This window comes from Somniosus microcephalus, unplaced genomic scaffold (genome assembly GCF_052327205.1).
Source record: "Somniosus microcephalus isolate GS21.2 unplaced genomic scaffold, FLI_Smic_1.0 scaffold1014, whole genome shotgun sequence".
Lineage (NCBI taxonomy): Eukaryota > Metazoa > Chordata > Chondrichthyes > Squaliformes > Somniosidae > Somniosus > Somniosus microcephalus.
In genome coordinates, this window is record NW_028226201.1 from 32,493 (window position 1) to 49,531 (window position 17,039).

The window sequence follows — 17,039 nt, forward strand, 5'->3', positions numbered from 1 at the left end:
TTACCCTGCAACCATGTCTCTGTAATGGCAATTACATCATACCCATTTACTTCTATTAGTGCCATTAATTCATCCACCTTGTTGTGAATGCTACGTGCATTTAGATAAAGTGCCTTCAACTTTGCCTGTTTAATATTTTTCTGCACTTTGACCCTCTTTACTGTTGGCCTTTGTTTCTGCTCCCTACTAGTTTTGCTGACTACTTTTCTAACTTGCACTTCCAGCTTTGTTTCTCTCTGTTCTGGGCCCACGCTTAGGTTCCCAGCCCCCTGACAAACTAGTTTAAATCCTTCCCAACAACACCAGCAAACCCCCCTGCGAGGATATTGGTCCCGGTTCTGCTGAGGTGTAACCCGTCCAGCTTGTACAGGTCTCACCTTCCCCAGAATCGGTCCCAATGCCTCAGGAACTTAAAATCCCTCCCTCCTACAACATCTCTCCAGCTATGCATTCATCTGGTCTATTCTCCTATTTCTGCTCTCGCTAGCACGTGGCACTGGGAGTAATCCTGAGATTACTACCTTTGAGGTCTTGCTTTTTAATTTATTTCCTAGCTCCCTATATTCTGCTTGCAGGACCTCGTCCCTCTTTCTACCTATGTCGTTGGTACCTTGACCCTGGCACCAGGGAGGCAACATATCATCCTGGAGGCATGTCTGCGGCCACAGAAACGTCTATCTGTTACCCTTACGATAGAATCCCCGATCACTATTGCTCTCCCACTCTTTTTCCTCCCCTCCTGTGCAGCTGAGCCACTTGTAGTGCCACGGACTTGGCTCTTGCTGCATTCCCCTGAGAAACCATCTCCCCCAGCAGTATCCAAAATGGAAAATCTGTTGGAGAGGGAGATTGACCCAGGGAACTCCTGCACTACCTTCCTAGTTCTTTTACTCTGTCTGCCTGTGCATTCTTTACCTGCAGTGTGACCACCTCGTTAAATGTGCTATCCACGAAGATCTCAGCTTCGCGGATGCTCCACAGTGACTCCAGCCGCAGCTCCAGCTCTGAAACGCAGATTTCGAGTAGCTGCAGCTGGAGACACTTCCTGCACATGTGCTCGCCCTGGACACCTAAAGTGTCCCTGACTTCCCACATAGCACAGGAGGAGCACTCCATGCTGCTGAGCTGCCCTGCCATGTCCTACCCCCCCTTTACTCCCTTTACTTCCTCTAAATTAAAGAATATTAATAAGGGTAAGAAGTCACTGGTGGGAGTGGTCTACAGGCCCCAAACAGTAGCCACACTGTAGGACAGAGTATAAATCAAGAAATAATAGAGGCTTGTAAGAAAGGTACGGCTATAATCATGGGAGATTTTAATCTTCTTATTGATTGGACAAAGCAAATTAGCAAAGGTAGACTTGAGGAAGAGTTCTTAGAGTGTATACGGGATGGTTTCTTGGAACAATACTGTAAAGTTCATGCCTCAATAATACACGGACTTCGGGAGAACAGTTTAACAGGTACTTTACTGAACAGGAGGGCAATGTCAGACTGAAATACAGAAGCCTGCTAGGGCCTTTTATACATGGGTGGTCACTGCCGGTACTGCAGTCTAAAACCAGTTATTCCCTTAAAGGTACATACACAACAATTCCTCCCCTTTTAGATAAACAGTACATAACATTCATTTAACAACTAAATAATAACTAATTACAATTACAATTTTCTCGGTACTATATACATCAACTGAAATAATCATTTATAAGTTGTGTCTTTGAGGAGGCTTCCTGATCCTGACTGGATAGCGCCTTTCTCGAGTATCCTGTTCTTGCGGTGGAGTCGATTCTGGCTCATTGTCATTGGTTGGTTCGTCAGCTTCCAAAAGCACTGCTTCTGAGGTAGACGCAATCTGTACTTTGGGCTCATTACCAGGTGCACATGCTTGTGGTATAGGTTTGGCTTGTTCCTGTGACTCTAGAATCTGGTCAGCATGGCGTCTCACGATGCCCTCTCCAACGTCCACTGTGTACACTAGTGGTCCCTGCTGTGTGCATATCGTTCCTGGCTGCCATTTTTCTGTTCGGTAGTCGCGGGCCAAGGCTGGTTGCCCTATCTTGAAGCTCCTGGTTGGCTTCTCATTTATGTGCTGGAACTGCTTATCCTCAACATCTCGTCTTATGTTTGGTTTGAGCAAATCCAAGCGACATCTTAGCCTTCGGTTGAAAAACAGTACGGCTGGAGTTTGGTTGGTTACTGCATGTGTCGCATTCCGGTAAGCAAACAAGAAATTATCCACCTTGTGTTGTAGTGGTATGTCGTCATTATACATTGCCTTTATGGCCTTTTTAAAGGTCTGAACAAACTTCTCAGCCAATCCATTTGTGGCTGGATGATATGGGGCAGATGTGTAATGTTTCACCCCATTATTCATCAGGAACCTCCGGAAATCCTCAGCCACAAACTGTGGCCCATTGTCGGAGCAAATCTGTTCTGGCAACCCATTTCTGGCGAAGATGGTCCTTAGGACTGCAATAGTTTTCTCCGTGGTGGTGGAGGACATTTTAATGACCTCTGGCCATTTCGAATGGGCGCCCACAGCGATTAGAAACATTGAGTCCATAAATGGACCAGCAAAATCAATGTGTACCCATTGCCATGGAGATGAGGGCCACTCCCATGGCTGTAGCGGGGCCTGTGGTGGCACGTTTTGGACCTTCTGGCATCCTGTGCATCTCTTGGTCATATCCTCGATTTCTTTATCGATTCCCGGCCACCACACAAACGCCCTGGCTAGGCTCTTCATTTTTACCCCTCCCAGATGACCCTCATGAAGCTCATTGAGCACTCTATCTCTCAACTTGGGTGGAATTAATACTCGGGATCCACACATCAAGGTCCCCCGGCACACTGACAGCTGTTGTCTCCTTGGCGAGAATGCTGGCAACAGTGAATCGCCATATGCTGGCCATCCCTTCACCGTCAAATCATAGACCCGAGAGAGTGTCGGGTCATTTCGGGTTTCCTTCTCTATACTTGAGTTTGTAACAGGCAAACATTCAACTATGGTCGCATGGAATATCTCCACAGGGTCCACTGCAGGTGCTTCTTCCACCGTAGGCAACGGTAGGCGCGGCAGCCCATCAGCGTTTCCATGCTGTTTCGTACCCTTGTACTCTATGTCATACTGATGTGCCCCTAGAAAAAGTGACCATCTTTGCAGCCGTTGCGCAGTCATCACCGGAACGCCCTTCTTTGGGTTAAAAATGGAGACCAGGGGCTGATGGTCAGTCAGTAGGGTGAATTTCTGCCCGTGCAGATAGTGATTGAACTTCTTCACCCCCCACACCAGGCTGAGGGCCTCCCTGTCAATCTGGGCGTAGTTACGCTCAGCTGAGGTTAGTGAGCGCGATGCAAAGGCTATTGGCCTCTCTGAACCGTCACGGAATTTGTGTGACAGCACCGCTCCAATGCCGTAAGGTGACGCATCACATGCCAACCGAATCGGTAGTGTTGGGTTGTAGTGGGCCAATACTTCTTTTGAAGTGATTAGGCATTTACATTCCTGAAAGGCACGCTTACACTCATCACTCCATTTCCATGTTACTCCAGTTTGTAGCAGGGCATTCAGTGGGTGCAGAATTGTAGATAAATTCGGCAAGAACTTATGGTAGTAGTTCACCAACCCGAGGAACGACCTCAGTTGTGACACATTTTCCGGTGCTGGAGCCTTGACTACAGCCTCGACTACAGCCTCAATCTTGTCCGGCGACTTATGCAACCCTTCCTCATCAATCATGTGGCCACAATATGAGATTTGTCTCCTGAAGAACTCGCATTTGGGGCGGTTGGCTCGTAACCCATATTCCTGTAATCTCGTGAGCACCTGCTCCAGGTTGGCAAGGTGTTCATTGTCATTTTCGCCCGTAACCAGGACGTCGTGCAAATAACACTGGGTCCCCGGAATCCCTTGCAGGCCTTGTTCCATCGCCCTCTGCCAAATAGCCAGGGCTGATGCTACCCCGAATACCAGTCGATTGTACTGGTAAAGGCCTTTGTGAGTATTTATCGTGAGGTATTTTCTAGATGCTTCTTCCACCTCCATTTGTAGATACGCTTGGGCCAGATCAATCTTTGTAAAACGTTTCCCTCCAGATAGTGAGGTGAAAATATCTTCTATCCGCGGAAGTGGATATTGTACTGTGTGCAGAACTGGGTTCACAGTCACCTTGAAGTCCCCACAGATGTGAACTTTCTTCGGCTCCCCAGGCATGCTGCTCAATGCTTTCTTCATTACAGGAATGATGGGTGTGGCCCACTCGCTCCAGTCCACCTTGGACAGCACACCTGAACGTTCCAGACTCTCCAGTTCAGCTTCAACGGCTGGGCGGATCGCGTATGGCACCGGTCTGGCCCTAAAAAATTTTGGGTTTGCGTTATCTTCAATCTTTATGGTTGCCTTTACTCCTTTTAGAGCCCCAAGTCCTTGTTGGAACACCTCTTCCGTGTCAGATAGAATTTGTGACAGACGTCCAGGTGTGACGTCATCATCCTTTTTGTCAGTCACAGTTAGCGCCTGAATGGAATGCCAATCCAATTGTATTTTTCGGATCCATTCACGTCCCAATAATGGTGGTCCTCCATCTCATAGTATATACATATATAGTTTCTGCGTTTCCTTGCCATTATATTTAACTGGCGCCCTTATTTTTCCTCTGGGGTAAACCTTTTGCCCCGTGTATGTCTTCAATACAATGGACGTGTCCTTTAAGGGTATGTGTGAGAATTGCCGCTCATAGTCTCGTCGATTCATGACAGTTAGGGCTGATCCTGTGTCCAATTCCATCTTTACTGGGGACCCTGCTATCGTGAGGGTGACCCAAATGGTTCGGTGATCCTCCTTTGCGATCACGTTGTGTAGCTTTAGACAACTTAGTCTCCTGCTCCCAGAGTCCTTATCACTCTCCTGATCTTCCGAACTGCTGCCTGTCAGTTTCTTTACTTTCCTGTACTGTTTTTTAGTAGTTCTTGTCGTGCTGGTTTTCTTTCCCGACCTGCAGACTCTTGCTATATGTCCCATTTTTCCGCATTGCCTGCATACTTTGTCCTTAAACCAGCAGTCCTTCTGCTCATGGGTTGTTCTGCCGCAGCGATAGCACTTTTCTGCTCCATACGCCATTTTGTTAGCGCTGTATTCTTGTGGTTTCTGTTGTATTTCCGCAGCTCCCCGTGCTGCTGCTTCGTAGGATACTGCCACGCTGAAAGCCTGTTCTAGCGTCAGGTCCTTTTTCGAAAGTAGTCATTTCTGGGTTCCTTCACTCTGGAGCCCGCAGACAAACTTATCCCGGAAGGTGTCTGCCAGTCCTGCTCCGAACTGGCAGTGCTTCGATAACTTGCGTAGTTCCGTAAGATAGTCAGCATTGCTCTCATCTTTGTGCTGGTTTCTTTTATGGAACTTGAATCTTTCTGCTATCAGCAGTGGTGTAGGGCTTAGGTGTTCCTGTAAGATATGAACAATCTCCTCAAAACTTTTCTCCATTGGTTTAGCTGGGGTAATTAAATTCTGCAATAGGCCGTATGTACTCGCACCCATCAGATTTAATAATACCGACGCCCTCTTTCCATCGGCCACCTCATTTGCCTTGCAGTACACTTCAATTCTTTCCACATACGTGGTCCAGTCTTCTACCTTGTTGTCGAAAGCAGTGATACTGCCACTTTTCGGCATCTTGGGTGATTTAAAATGGCGCCTCCCGCGCTTTTGCTTCTTCCCCAATGGAATAAAATGGCGCCTCCCGCGCTTCTGCTTCTTCCCCAATGGAATAAAATGGCGCCTCCCGTGCTTTTGCTTCTTCCCCTTGCTGCCACACTGCTCCTAGCATTCTACAGGGTAATGGCAGTGACCCGTGGCTTCGGCGCGTCTCGCTTTCCTTCCCCCCGTTTATTTTCTCTCCACTGCCCGGTTATTGAGCACCGACCACGCCCTTTGCGCTCCACCCTCTCTCTCTCGTTTTCTTTTCCCGGCGACGCTGTGCGGCCCGTTTTGTAGAGCTGCTCGATCGAGCTTGAGCCCGCCGCAGTCCGGAAAGGTCAGCGCAATACCTGCTACCAGCACGATTTGCTGGAACACCTTAACTGGGGAGCCAAGCACAGCTCTCCACAGTCTCTCCCGCAATTCTCCGAACACCGATTAATTCTTTGGGCGGTTGCCCGCGGTCGACGCCCGTTGCTCAGACTATGACCTCCAAGAACCCTCCTCTCAGGGCGAGATCCCCGTGAGATGATGCCACACTGCAGGTGAGTTCGAACTTACTCGTCGCCACTGTAAAGTCCACACCTCAATAATACACGGACTTCGAGAGAACAGTTTAACAGGTACTTTACTGAACAGGAGGGCAACGTCAGACTGAAATACAGAAGCCTGCTAGGGCCTTTTATACAGGGGTGGTCACTGCCGGTACTGCAGTCTAAAACCAGTTATTCCCTTAAAGGTACATACACAACAAATACCTTGTGGAACCAACCAGGGAACAGGCTATTTTAGATCTGGTAATGTGTAACGAGGCTGGATTAATCTTGGGAAGAGTGATCATAGCATGGTAGAATTTCAAATTCAGTTTGAGGGTGAGAAAGCTAGGTCTCAAACTAGTGTCCTGAACTTAAATAAAGGTAATTACAAAGGTATGAAGGCAGACTTGGTTAAAGTGACTGGGAAAATATATTACAGGGTAAGACTGTAGAAAAGCAATGGCAAACATTTAAGGAGATATTTCATAACTCTCAGCAAAGATATATTCCACTGAGAGAGAAGGATGAACCATCTGTGGCTAACTAAGGAAGTTAAGGATGGTATCAAATTGAAAACAAAGGCATACAATGTTGCGAAGAATAGTGAAAGGCCAGAGGATTGGGAAATTTTTAAACCAGCAAAGGACGACTAAAAAAAATGATAGACAGAAGATAGCTTATGAGAGTAAGCTAGCAAGAAATATAAAAACATAAAATGTAAGAGCTTCTACAGGTATATAAAAAGGAAGAGAGTAGCTAAAGTAAATGTTGGTCCCCTAGAGGATGAGTCTGGGGAATTAATAATGGGAAACAGGGAAATGGCGGTCTTAGTGTCTTCATGGTAGAAGACACTAAAAGCATCCCAATAATGGATCTTCTCCTTAGGCAGTCCCTCGGAACCGAGGATGACTTGCTTCCACATTTAAAAAAAAAGAGTTCTCAGATGACTGATGAGTCCAATGCAGGACCTAAAGTCTCTGTCACAGGTGGGGCAGACGGTGGTTGAAGGGGTGGGTGGGATGCTTGGGTTGACATGCGCTCCTTGCGCTTGCTCCCGGCAAAGAGACTCAAGGTGTTCGGCGCCTTCCCGGATGCCTCTCCTCCACTTTGTGCGGTCTTGGGCCAGGGATTCCCAGGTGTCAGTGGGGATGTTGCACTTTTTCAAGGAGGCTTTGAGGGTGTCCTTGAAGCATTTCCTCTGCCCACCTCAGGCTCTCTTGCCATGTTGGAGCTCCAAGTAGAGCGCTTGTTTTGGGAGTCTCGTATCGGGCATGCGGACGATGTGACCCGTCCATCGGAGCTGATTGAGCGTGGTCAAAACTTTGATGCTGGGGCTGTTGGCCTGCGTGAGGGGCTATTGGGGTGGGGGGATGGGGGGGAACTTAAAACAATCACTGTCACTAGAGAAAAAGTACGAGGGAAACCAATGGGACTAAAGGTGGACAAGTCCCCTGGACCCGATGGCCTGCATCCTAGGGTCTTAAAAGAGGTGACTGCAGAGATAGTGGATGCATTGATTGTCATCTACCAAAATTCCCTGGATTCTGGAGAGGTTCCAGCAGACTGGAAAACTGCAAATGTAACGCCCCTATTTAAGAAAGGAGGGAGACAGAAAGCAGGAAACTATCGACCAGTTAGCCTAACATCTGTCATTGGGAAAATGCTGGAGTCCATCATTAAGGAAGTGGTAGCAGGACATTTAGAAAATCATAATATAGTCAAGCAGAGTCAGCATGGTTTTATGAAAGGGAAATCATGTTTGACAAATTTGCTGGAGTTCTTTGAGGATGTAACGAGCAGGGTGGATAAAGGTGAGCCAGTAGATGTCGTGTATTTGGATTTCCAGAAGGCATTCGATAAGGTGCCACATAAAAGGTTATTGCATAAGATAAGAGCTCACGGGGCTGGGGGTAATATATTAGCATGGATAGAGGATTGGCTAACTAACAGAAAACAGAGTCGGGATAAATGGGTCATTTTCAGGTTGGTAAACTGTAACTAGTGGGGTGCCACAGGGATCAGTGCTGGGGCCTCAACTATTTACAATCTATATTAATGACTTGGATGAAGGGACTGAGTGTAATGTAGCCAAATTTGCTAATGATACAAAGATAGGTGGGAAAGCAAATTGTGTGGAGGACACAAAGAATCTCCAAAGGGATATAGACAGGCTCAGTGAGTGGGCAAAAATCTGGCAGATGGAGTTTAATGTGGGAAAATGTGAGGTTATCCACTTTGGTAGGAAAAATAAAAAAGCAAATTATTATTTAAATGGGGAGATTACAAAATGCTGAGGTACAGAGGGATCTGGGGGTCCTTGTACATGAATCACAAAAAGTTAGCATGAAGGTACAGCAAGTAATTAGAAAGGCAAATGGAATGGAGTATAAAAGTAGGGAAGTCCTGTTACAACTGTACAGGGTGAGACCACACCTGGAGTACTGCGTACAGTTTTGGTCTCCTTATTTAAGGAAGGATATACTTGCATTGGAGGCAGTTCAGAGAAGGTTCATGAGGTTGATTCCGGAGATGAAGGGGTTGCCTTATGAAGAAAGGTTGGGCCTATACTCATTGGAGTTTAGAAGAATAAGAGGGGATCTTATTGAAACATATAAGATTTTGAAGGGATTTCACAGGGTAGATGCAGAGACGATGTTTCCCCTCGTGAGAGAATCTAGAACTAGGGGGCATAATTTCTGAATAAGGGGCATCCTTTTAAATCGGAAATGAGGAGGAAATTCATCTCCTAGAGGGTCGTGAATCTTTGGAATTCTCTTCCCCAGAGAGCTGTGGAGGCTGGGTCATTGAATATATTTAAGGTGGAGATAGACAGATTTTTGAATGATAAGGGAGTCAAGGGTTATGGGGAGCGGGCAGGGAAGTGGAGTTGGGGCCAAGATCAGATCAGCCATGATCTTATTGAATGGCGGAGCAGGCTCGAGGGGCCAAATGACCACCTACTGTTCCTATGTCTTATTATGTTATTATTATTATTACTTGTGCCGTGTAGATCATGGAAAGGGTGTGGGGAGTCAGGAATTGAGTCACTCACCCCAGAATACCCAGCCTCTGACCTGCTATTGTAGCCACAGTATTTATGTGGCTGGTCCAGTTAAGTTTCTGGTCAATGGTGACCCCCAAGATGTTGATGGTGAGGGATACAGGGATGGTAATGCCATTGAATGTCAAGGGGCTGTGGTTGGACTCTGTTGTTGGAGATTTAGTCATTGCCTGGCACTTGTGTGGCAAGAATGTTACTTCCCACTTATCAGCTAACCAAAAGTATTAAAGGCTCTGGGGCAAAGGTGGGATATGGAGTTAGGTCACAGATCAGCCATAATCTCATTTAATGGCAGAACAGGCTCGAGGGGCTGAATGACCTGCTCCTGTTTCTATGTATGTTTCTGAGATTGTCCTGTTTTTAAGCATATTTCATGTTTCTCCTGTTTTCCTGTTGTATCCCATGTTTCTCCGTTTTTTCTGTTTTTAAGTATGTTTCTCCTGGTGTCTTGTTTTTAAAAATATTCCACGTTTCTCTGGCTGTCCTGTTTTTGATTATATCCCATATTTCACCGGGTGTTCTGTTTTTAAGTATATCCCACGTTTCTCCTCTCCTGTTTTTAAGTGTCAGCCATGGCTCAGTAGGCAGCACTCTCACCTCTGAGTCAGAGGTCATGGGTTGAAGACCCACTCCAGATACCTGAGCACAAAACCCTAGGCTGATACTCCAGTCTTTCTTTCTTTCAATTGGCCTGTTTTTAAGTATATTTCATGTTTTTCTGGGTGTCCTATTTTTAATTACGTCCCATATTTCTCCAATTGTCTTGTTTTTAAGTATATTTCACATTTATTCACTGCAAACTATCCTTTCTCATTTTTCTCGACCTGTCTGCAGCGTTTCATACGGTTGACCACACCATCCTCCTCCAATGCCCTCCTTCATTGTCCAGCCGGGTGGGACTGCACTCGCCTGGTTCCATTTCTAGCTATCCAGTCGTAGCCAGAGAAGCACCTGCACTGGCTTCTCTTCCTACTCCCACACCATTACCTCGGAGGTCCCCCAAGGATCTGTCTTTGGCCCCTTCCTATATCTCATCTACATTCTGTCCCTCAGCAACATCATACAAAGATATAACGTTGGGTTCCAGATGTACACTGACAACACCCAACTTTACCTTACCATCCCTCTCAACCCCTCCACTGTCTTTGATCTGTCGCACTGCTTGTCCGACCTCTAGTATTAGATGAGCAGAAATTTCCTCCAATTAAATATTGGGAAGATCCAAGTCATTTTCGGCCCCCTCCACAATCTCAGTTCCTAGCCACCAACTTCATCCCTCACCCTGGCAACTATCTGAGGCTGAACTAGATGGTTTGCAATCTTGGTGTTGTATTTGATTGAGATGAGCTTCTGACCACATATCCGCACCATCACCAAGACCGCCTATTTTCCACCTCCATAACATCGCCCGACTCTGCCCCTGCCTCAGTTCATCTGCTGCTGAACCTCTCATCCATACCTTTGTTCCCTCTAGAACTCGACTATTCCAACGCACTCCTGGCCGGCCTCCCATCTTCCACCCTCTTTAAACGAGGTCATCCAAAACTCTGCTGCCCGTGTCCTAACTCGCACCAAATCCCATTCACCCATCACCCCTGTGCTCGCTGAGCCACATTGGCTCCCAGTCTGGCAATGCCTTGATTTTAAAATTCTCATGTTCAAATACCTCCATGGCCTCGTCATCCCTATCTGTGTAACCTCCTTCAGCCCTACAACCCTCAGAGATCTCTGCACTCCTCTAATTCTGGCCTCTTGTGCATCTCTCACACCCATCGCCCCACCATTGGCAGCCGTGCCCTCAATCATCTAGGCCCTAAGCTCTGGAATTCCTTTCCCAAATCTCTCTGCCTCTCTTTCCTCCTTTAAGACCCTCCTTAAAACCTACCTCTTGAACCAAGCATTTGGTCACCTGCCCTGATGTGTCCATCTTTTGCTCAGTGTCAAATTTTGTTTTGAAGCACCTTGGGACTTGTACTATATTAAAGCAGCAGGTTGTTGTTGTTGTACCCTCACTCATTGAATATTTCTCATCTGTGAAAGCAAACACAAAAATAAACCGTTTACATATGGCAATATGGGGTCCTGATGTCACACTTGTAACTGGCCCAAGAGGGATGGAATAAAAAGGATGTGAATACAAGCTGCCTTCAGATGAATCCAGACATAGAGAGGGGATGGTGATGACAATTCTGCAGCAGCGTTCTCTCCCTATAGTCACATTATGACCATTGTGCCATTCCCTTTATGTCATAACACACAAACATTCCTTTGGACTCCTCACAATCACAGTTGCCAGCTCCAAGACAGTGACTTGTTAAAGTTACTGTTTGTGAAAACAAGTCTCTTTAGAGACTGAAAGGGAACACAGAACGTTTGTGTGCAGTACGGAAGTGCCTCTGATCCTCTGTCTCCATGGAGTTTGTCAGCAGGTAAGAGGTCTTGATGTCACAGCACCATGGATGATGGGGTGGTCCTGAAAAAACGGGGCTACACCTTGGGCGTCAACCTAGGGGAGGGGTCGTACGCCAAAGTCAAGTCCGCGTACTCTGAGCGTCTGAAGACTAATGTGGCCGTTAAAATCATCGACAGGAGGAAGGCCCCCGCCGATTTCCTGGAGAAATTTCTGCCCCGGGAGCTGGAGATCTTGGCGATGCTCAATCACCGCTACATCGTCAAAACCTTTGAGATTTTCGAGACTTCCGATGGAAAGGTTTACATTATTATGGAGCTGGGTGTTCAGGGAGATTTACTGGAGTTTATTAAAACCAGGGGAGCCCTGCCTGAAGAGGTGTCACGTAAGATGTTCCGTCAGCTGGCACTGGCCGTTAAGCACTGTCATGAGCTGGAGGTGGTCCATCGGGATCTCAAGTGCGAGAATCTTCTCCTGGATAAGGACTTCAATATCAAACTCTCCGACTTTGGCTTCGCCAAACGGTGCAGTGCGGACGATCAGGGGAGACCCTTGCTCAGTAAAACCTTCTGTGGCTCCGCAGCATATGCAGCCCCTGAAGTCCTACAGGGGATCCCTTACCAGCCCAAAGTGTACGATGTCTGGAGCCTTGGGGTGATCCTCTTCATCATGGTGTGTGGATCGATGCCGTACGATGACTCGAATATCAAAAGGATGCTCAGGATCCAGAAGGAGCACAGAGTGGACTTCCCTCGGTCAAAAGTGGTCCCTGCAGATTGCAAAGAGCTGATCTATCACATGCTCCACCCTGACACGACCAAGCGTCTCACCATCGATGAGGTTTTAGAACATCCCTGGCTCATCTCTGCCAAAATTAAAGAACCACCTGCACCCAAAAAAGTAGAACCCAGCGCAGAGAAGAAAGAGGACAAGCACGGGCACAAGCAGGACACAAAGGAAGAAAAACACGAAGGAAAGAGTGAGCAGAAACGTGACCCGAAGTACCAGTGGGAACTTGAAGCAGGCCATGAATGGGTGGACATGAAACATGAAGCAAAGCACGAATGGATGAACATGAAACGGGACAAGGCAGACAGCAAGAACGAGGCACAGGCTGAGCACAAAGAGGAGGCCACGCCTGAGGGGAAATCTGACCCCAAGGACACAACCTCACCTCAGGCAAGGTCTGAGGACACAAAGCACCAATCCAAAGCTGACCACAAGAATGGAGGCAAGACAGGGTCAAAGCAGGTGAAGTCCCAACATCACACCACCAAAACCGAAGAGGACAGCATACTGGAACCCAAAATGGAACAGAACAGAAGAAGCCCGAGACCAAGCGATGAGGACCATCCCGATGACAGTGAGGTCTATCCCGACCAGGAGAGCTTTTTAGATGCTCAGAGCAAAGCAGAGCTGAAAAAAATTAGTTCCAGAAAATCAAAATCTAGTGAAAAAAGGGGCAAACATTCGAGCAAATCTCGCACCTAGCTATCCAGACACAAACACTTCACACCTAGATATCCAGAGACACACACTTCACACCTAGCTATCCAGAGACACACACTTCACACCTAGCTATCCAGAGACACACACTTCACACCTAGCTATTCAGAAACACACACTTCACACCTAGCTATCCAGACACACACTTCACACCTAGCTATTCAGAAACACACACTTCACACCTAGCTATCCAGAGACACACACTTCACACCTAGCTATCCAGAGACACACACTTCACACCTAGCTATTCAGAAACACACACTTTACACCTAGCTATCCAGACACAAACACTTCACACCTAGCTATCCAGACACAAACACTTCACACCTAGCTATCCAGAGACACACACTTCACACCTAGCTATCCAGACACAAACACTTCACACCTAGATATCCAGAGACACACACTTCACACCTAGCTATCCAGACACACACTTCACACCTAGCTATCCAGACACACACTTCACACCTAGCTATCCAGAGACACACACTTCACACCTAGCTATTCAGAGACACACACTTCACACCTAGCTATTCAGAGACACACACTTCACACCTAGCTATCCAGAGACACACACTTCACACCTAGCTATCCAGACACACACTTCACACCTAGCTATCCAGAGACACACACTTCACACCTAGCTATCCAGAGACACACTTTACACCTAGCTATTCAGAAACACACACTTCACACCTAGCTATCCAGACACACACTTCACACCTAGCTATCCAGAGACACACACTTCACACCTAGCTATCCACACACTTTACACCTAGATATCCAGACACACACTTTACACCTAGCTATCCAGACACAAACACTTCACACCTAGCTATTCAGAAACACACACTTCACACCTAGCTATCCAGACACACACTTCACACCTAGCTATTCAGAAACACACACTTCACACCTAGCTATTCAGAAACACACACTTCACACCTAGCTATTCAGAAACACACACTTCACACCTAGCTATTCAGAAACACACACTTCACACCTAGCTATTCAGAAACACACACTTCACACCTAGCTATTCAGAAACACACACTTCACACCTAGCTATCCAGAGACACACACTTCACACCTAGCTATTCAGAAACACACACTTCACACCTAGCTATCCAGACACACACACTTCACACCTAGCTATCCAGACACACACTTCACACCTAGCTATTCAGAAACACACACTTCACACCTAGCTATCCAGACACACACTTCACACCTAGCTATTCAGAAACACACACTTCACACCTAGCTATTCAGAAACACACACTTCACACCTAGATATCCAGACACACACTTTACACCTAGATATCCAGAGACACACACTTTACACCTAGATATCCAGAGACACACTTTACACCTAGATATCCAGACACACACTTTACACCTAGATATCCAGAGACACACTTTACACCTAGATATCCAGAGACACAATTCAAACATACAGGAAGAAAGGACTGCTTTAATGAAAGTTATTTATAATTCCACCTGAATCAGCGATCTGTTATTCTGCTTACAAAAAAATCTAATAAAGAACCAGGAAGAAACCGATAAACCTTTAATATTTACAGTGGGGCCATAGCAGTGTTTGCAGTGTGATACGTGACCCCTGTGCTCACTGACCTCTCGGTTAAACGCCTCGATTTTAAAATCTCATCCTTGTTTTCAAATCCCTTCAGAGACTTACCCCTCCCTATCTCCGTAACCTCCTCCAGCCCTACAACCCCCCACCCCACCACCCCGAGGTATCTGTGCTCTTCCAATTCTGGCCTCTTGCGCCTCCCCAATTTTAATCGCTGCACCATTGGTGGCCATGCCTTCAGTTGCCTGGGCCCGAAGCTCTGGAATTCCCTTCCTAAATCCCTCTCTCCTCCTTTAAATTGCCCCATAAAACCTACCTCCACCTGTCCTAATATCTCATGTGCCTCAGGGTCAAATTTTGTTTGATAATGCTCCTGTGAAGTGCCTTGGAACATTTTACTATGTTGAAGGTGCTATATAAATACAAGTTCTTGTTATTCCAGCACAGCGAGTGACTAAACCAAGGACCTTGGAACTGGGGACATACAGGTCAGCCAGTCAGTACCTGAAAGGGAAAAGAGTTTCGGGTGGGGGAAAAGGCGTTCCTCTACAGTCTAGCAAAACAGTTCAAAGGTAGGGTATATTCTGAAAATGGGATTTGGAACGGCAATCTATGGGTCAGAATGCTGCTTGCAAGTAGGATCCTGAACTCTTCATACTTAGCTGCTCCAACTCCCACTCCATGTTTAGCTTGTTTAACCAGACTTAAGGCAGGCTTGTGGAGTCTTCCCACCATCAGGCACTCTGCACCTCCCAATCAAAACAGTTCCAGCTAATCACTTGTCCCCATTCACACCCTGCTTTGTTCCCTTCCATTCTCTCACCATCTCACTCTGCCTGCCTCTGATCTTTGTTAATCATTCAGTTTACAGCAGCTCAGTCCATCTGGTCCTGGACAAGGAACCCAGAGGTGCTGACTTTTTCAAATCCCACCATGCCAAATTATGAAATTGATTTCAGTAGATCTGGTCATTTGTGGGATCACCAGGAAAATGACCATGAAATCTGCCGGATTGTTGTAAAAGCCCAACTAGATCAGTAATGTCCTTCACGGAAGTGAACCTCCCGTCCTTACACCGTTTGGCCTACGGGTGACTCCAGTCCCACATTTTGGCAATCTGCACCGCGCAAAATCCAAGAGAAAAATACTCACCTCTTCGCAGTTTAAAAAAGTGATGCACTTAGTACATCTGTATCGAGCTTCACCTCTCCCCTCAACTCACCTGCCCCTTGAGAACGTATTAGGAGCAGGAGTAGGCCATTCATCCCTTCAAGCCTGCTCCGTCATTCAGTAAGATAATGGCTGGTCTTCGACATCAACTCCACTTTCCCGCTTGATCCCCATATCCGTTGATTCCCCTAGAGTCCAAAAATTTATCGATCTCAGCCTTGAATATACTCAATCATTCAGCATCCATAGCCCTCTGGGGTAGAGAATTCCATAGATTCACAATGCCCCAGTGAAGAAATTCCTCCTCATCTCAGTCTTAAATGGCCGACCCCTTAGCCTAAGACTATGCCCCCAACTTGCACCTCCCCTGCCCCTCTCCTCTCCCCACACCTGCCCCTCTCCCCATCCCACCTCACCTTCCCCCCTTTCCTTTCACCTACCCCAGTACGACCACATCCCACCCAACCCATGAAACTTAACCCATCTTTTCTCTTTCAGATGCTGACTGGCGCAGCGTGAATTTCCAACATTTATAGTTCTATCTTTTATTACAGAGGCACAAATTCATTCATTAATTGACAGACAATTAGATAACAAGAAATACAACATATGCACAAACAATGTCATACTCCAGCAGACTGTCGACACGCTCAGTGTATGGGGAACCTGCCATTTATGGGTCAATTGAAAAGATGGTACAGCAAATACAGAGGTGGTGAGGGGGTGGGTGTAATTCAGCTCGCTCTATCTCCCGCCATGGAGCAATACAATGCTCAAAGTCAACACTGACCCAGTATCCAGCCTGGCGGAGGGCTTCTTTTACCCAAAATCCTCTTCAGTCAGGTTGTATTGCCATAACGCCAGGACTCCGGCCATCTGAAGAGAACTCCCACCACAGATCAGTGAGTGAGGGCACTGCCCAGGGAGTGAGCGAGAGGGCCCCGGGGAGTGAGTGAGTGAGTGAGTGAGGGCCCTGCCCAGGGAGTGAGTGAGGGCCCCAGGGAGTGAGTGAGTGCACTGCCCAGGGAGTGAGTGAGTGAGGGCACTGCCCGGTGAGGGAGTGAGTGTCCC

The 17,039-nt window shown here is 47.0% G+C and overlaps 1 protein-coding gene across 1 annotated transcript; it reads left to right on the forward strand.

The window, feature by feature from the left end:
* Window positions 1-11,590: 11,590 nt before the first annotated feature.
* On the forward strand, window positions 11,591-14,937 carry LOC147080908 (testis-specific serine/threonine-protein kinase 1-like). The gene has a single exon (XM_085981035.1). It carries the CDS (start codon window positions 11,744-11,746, stop codon window positions 13,187-13,189), a length of 1,446 nt encoding a protein of 481 aa, XP_085837161.1. The 5' UTR covers window positions 11,591-11,743; the 3' UTR covers window positions 13,190-14,937.
* The last annotated feature ends 2,102 nt before the right edge of the window (window positions 14,938-17,039 follow it).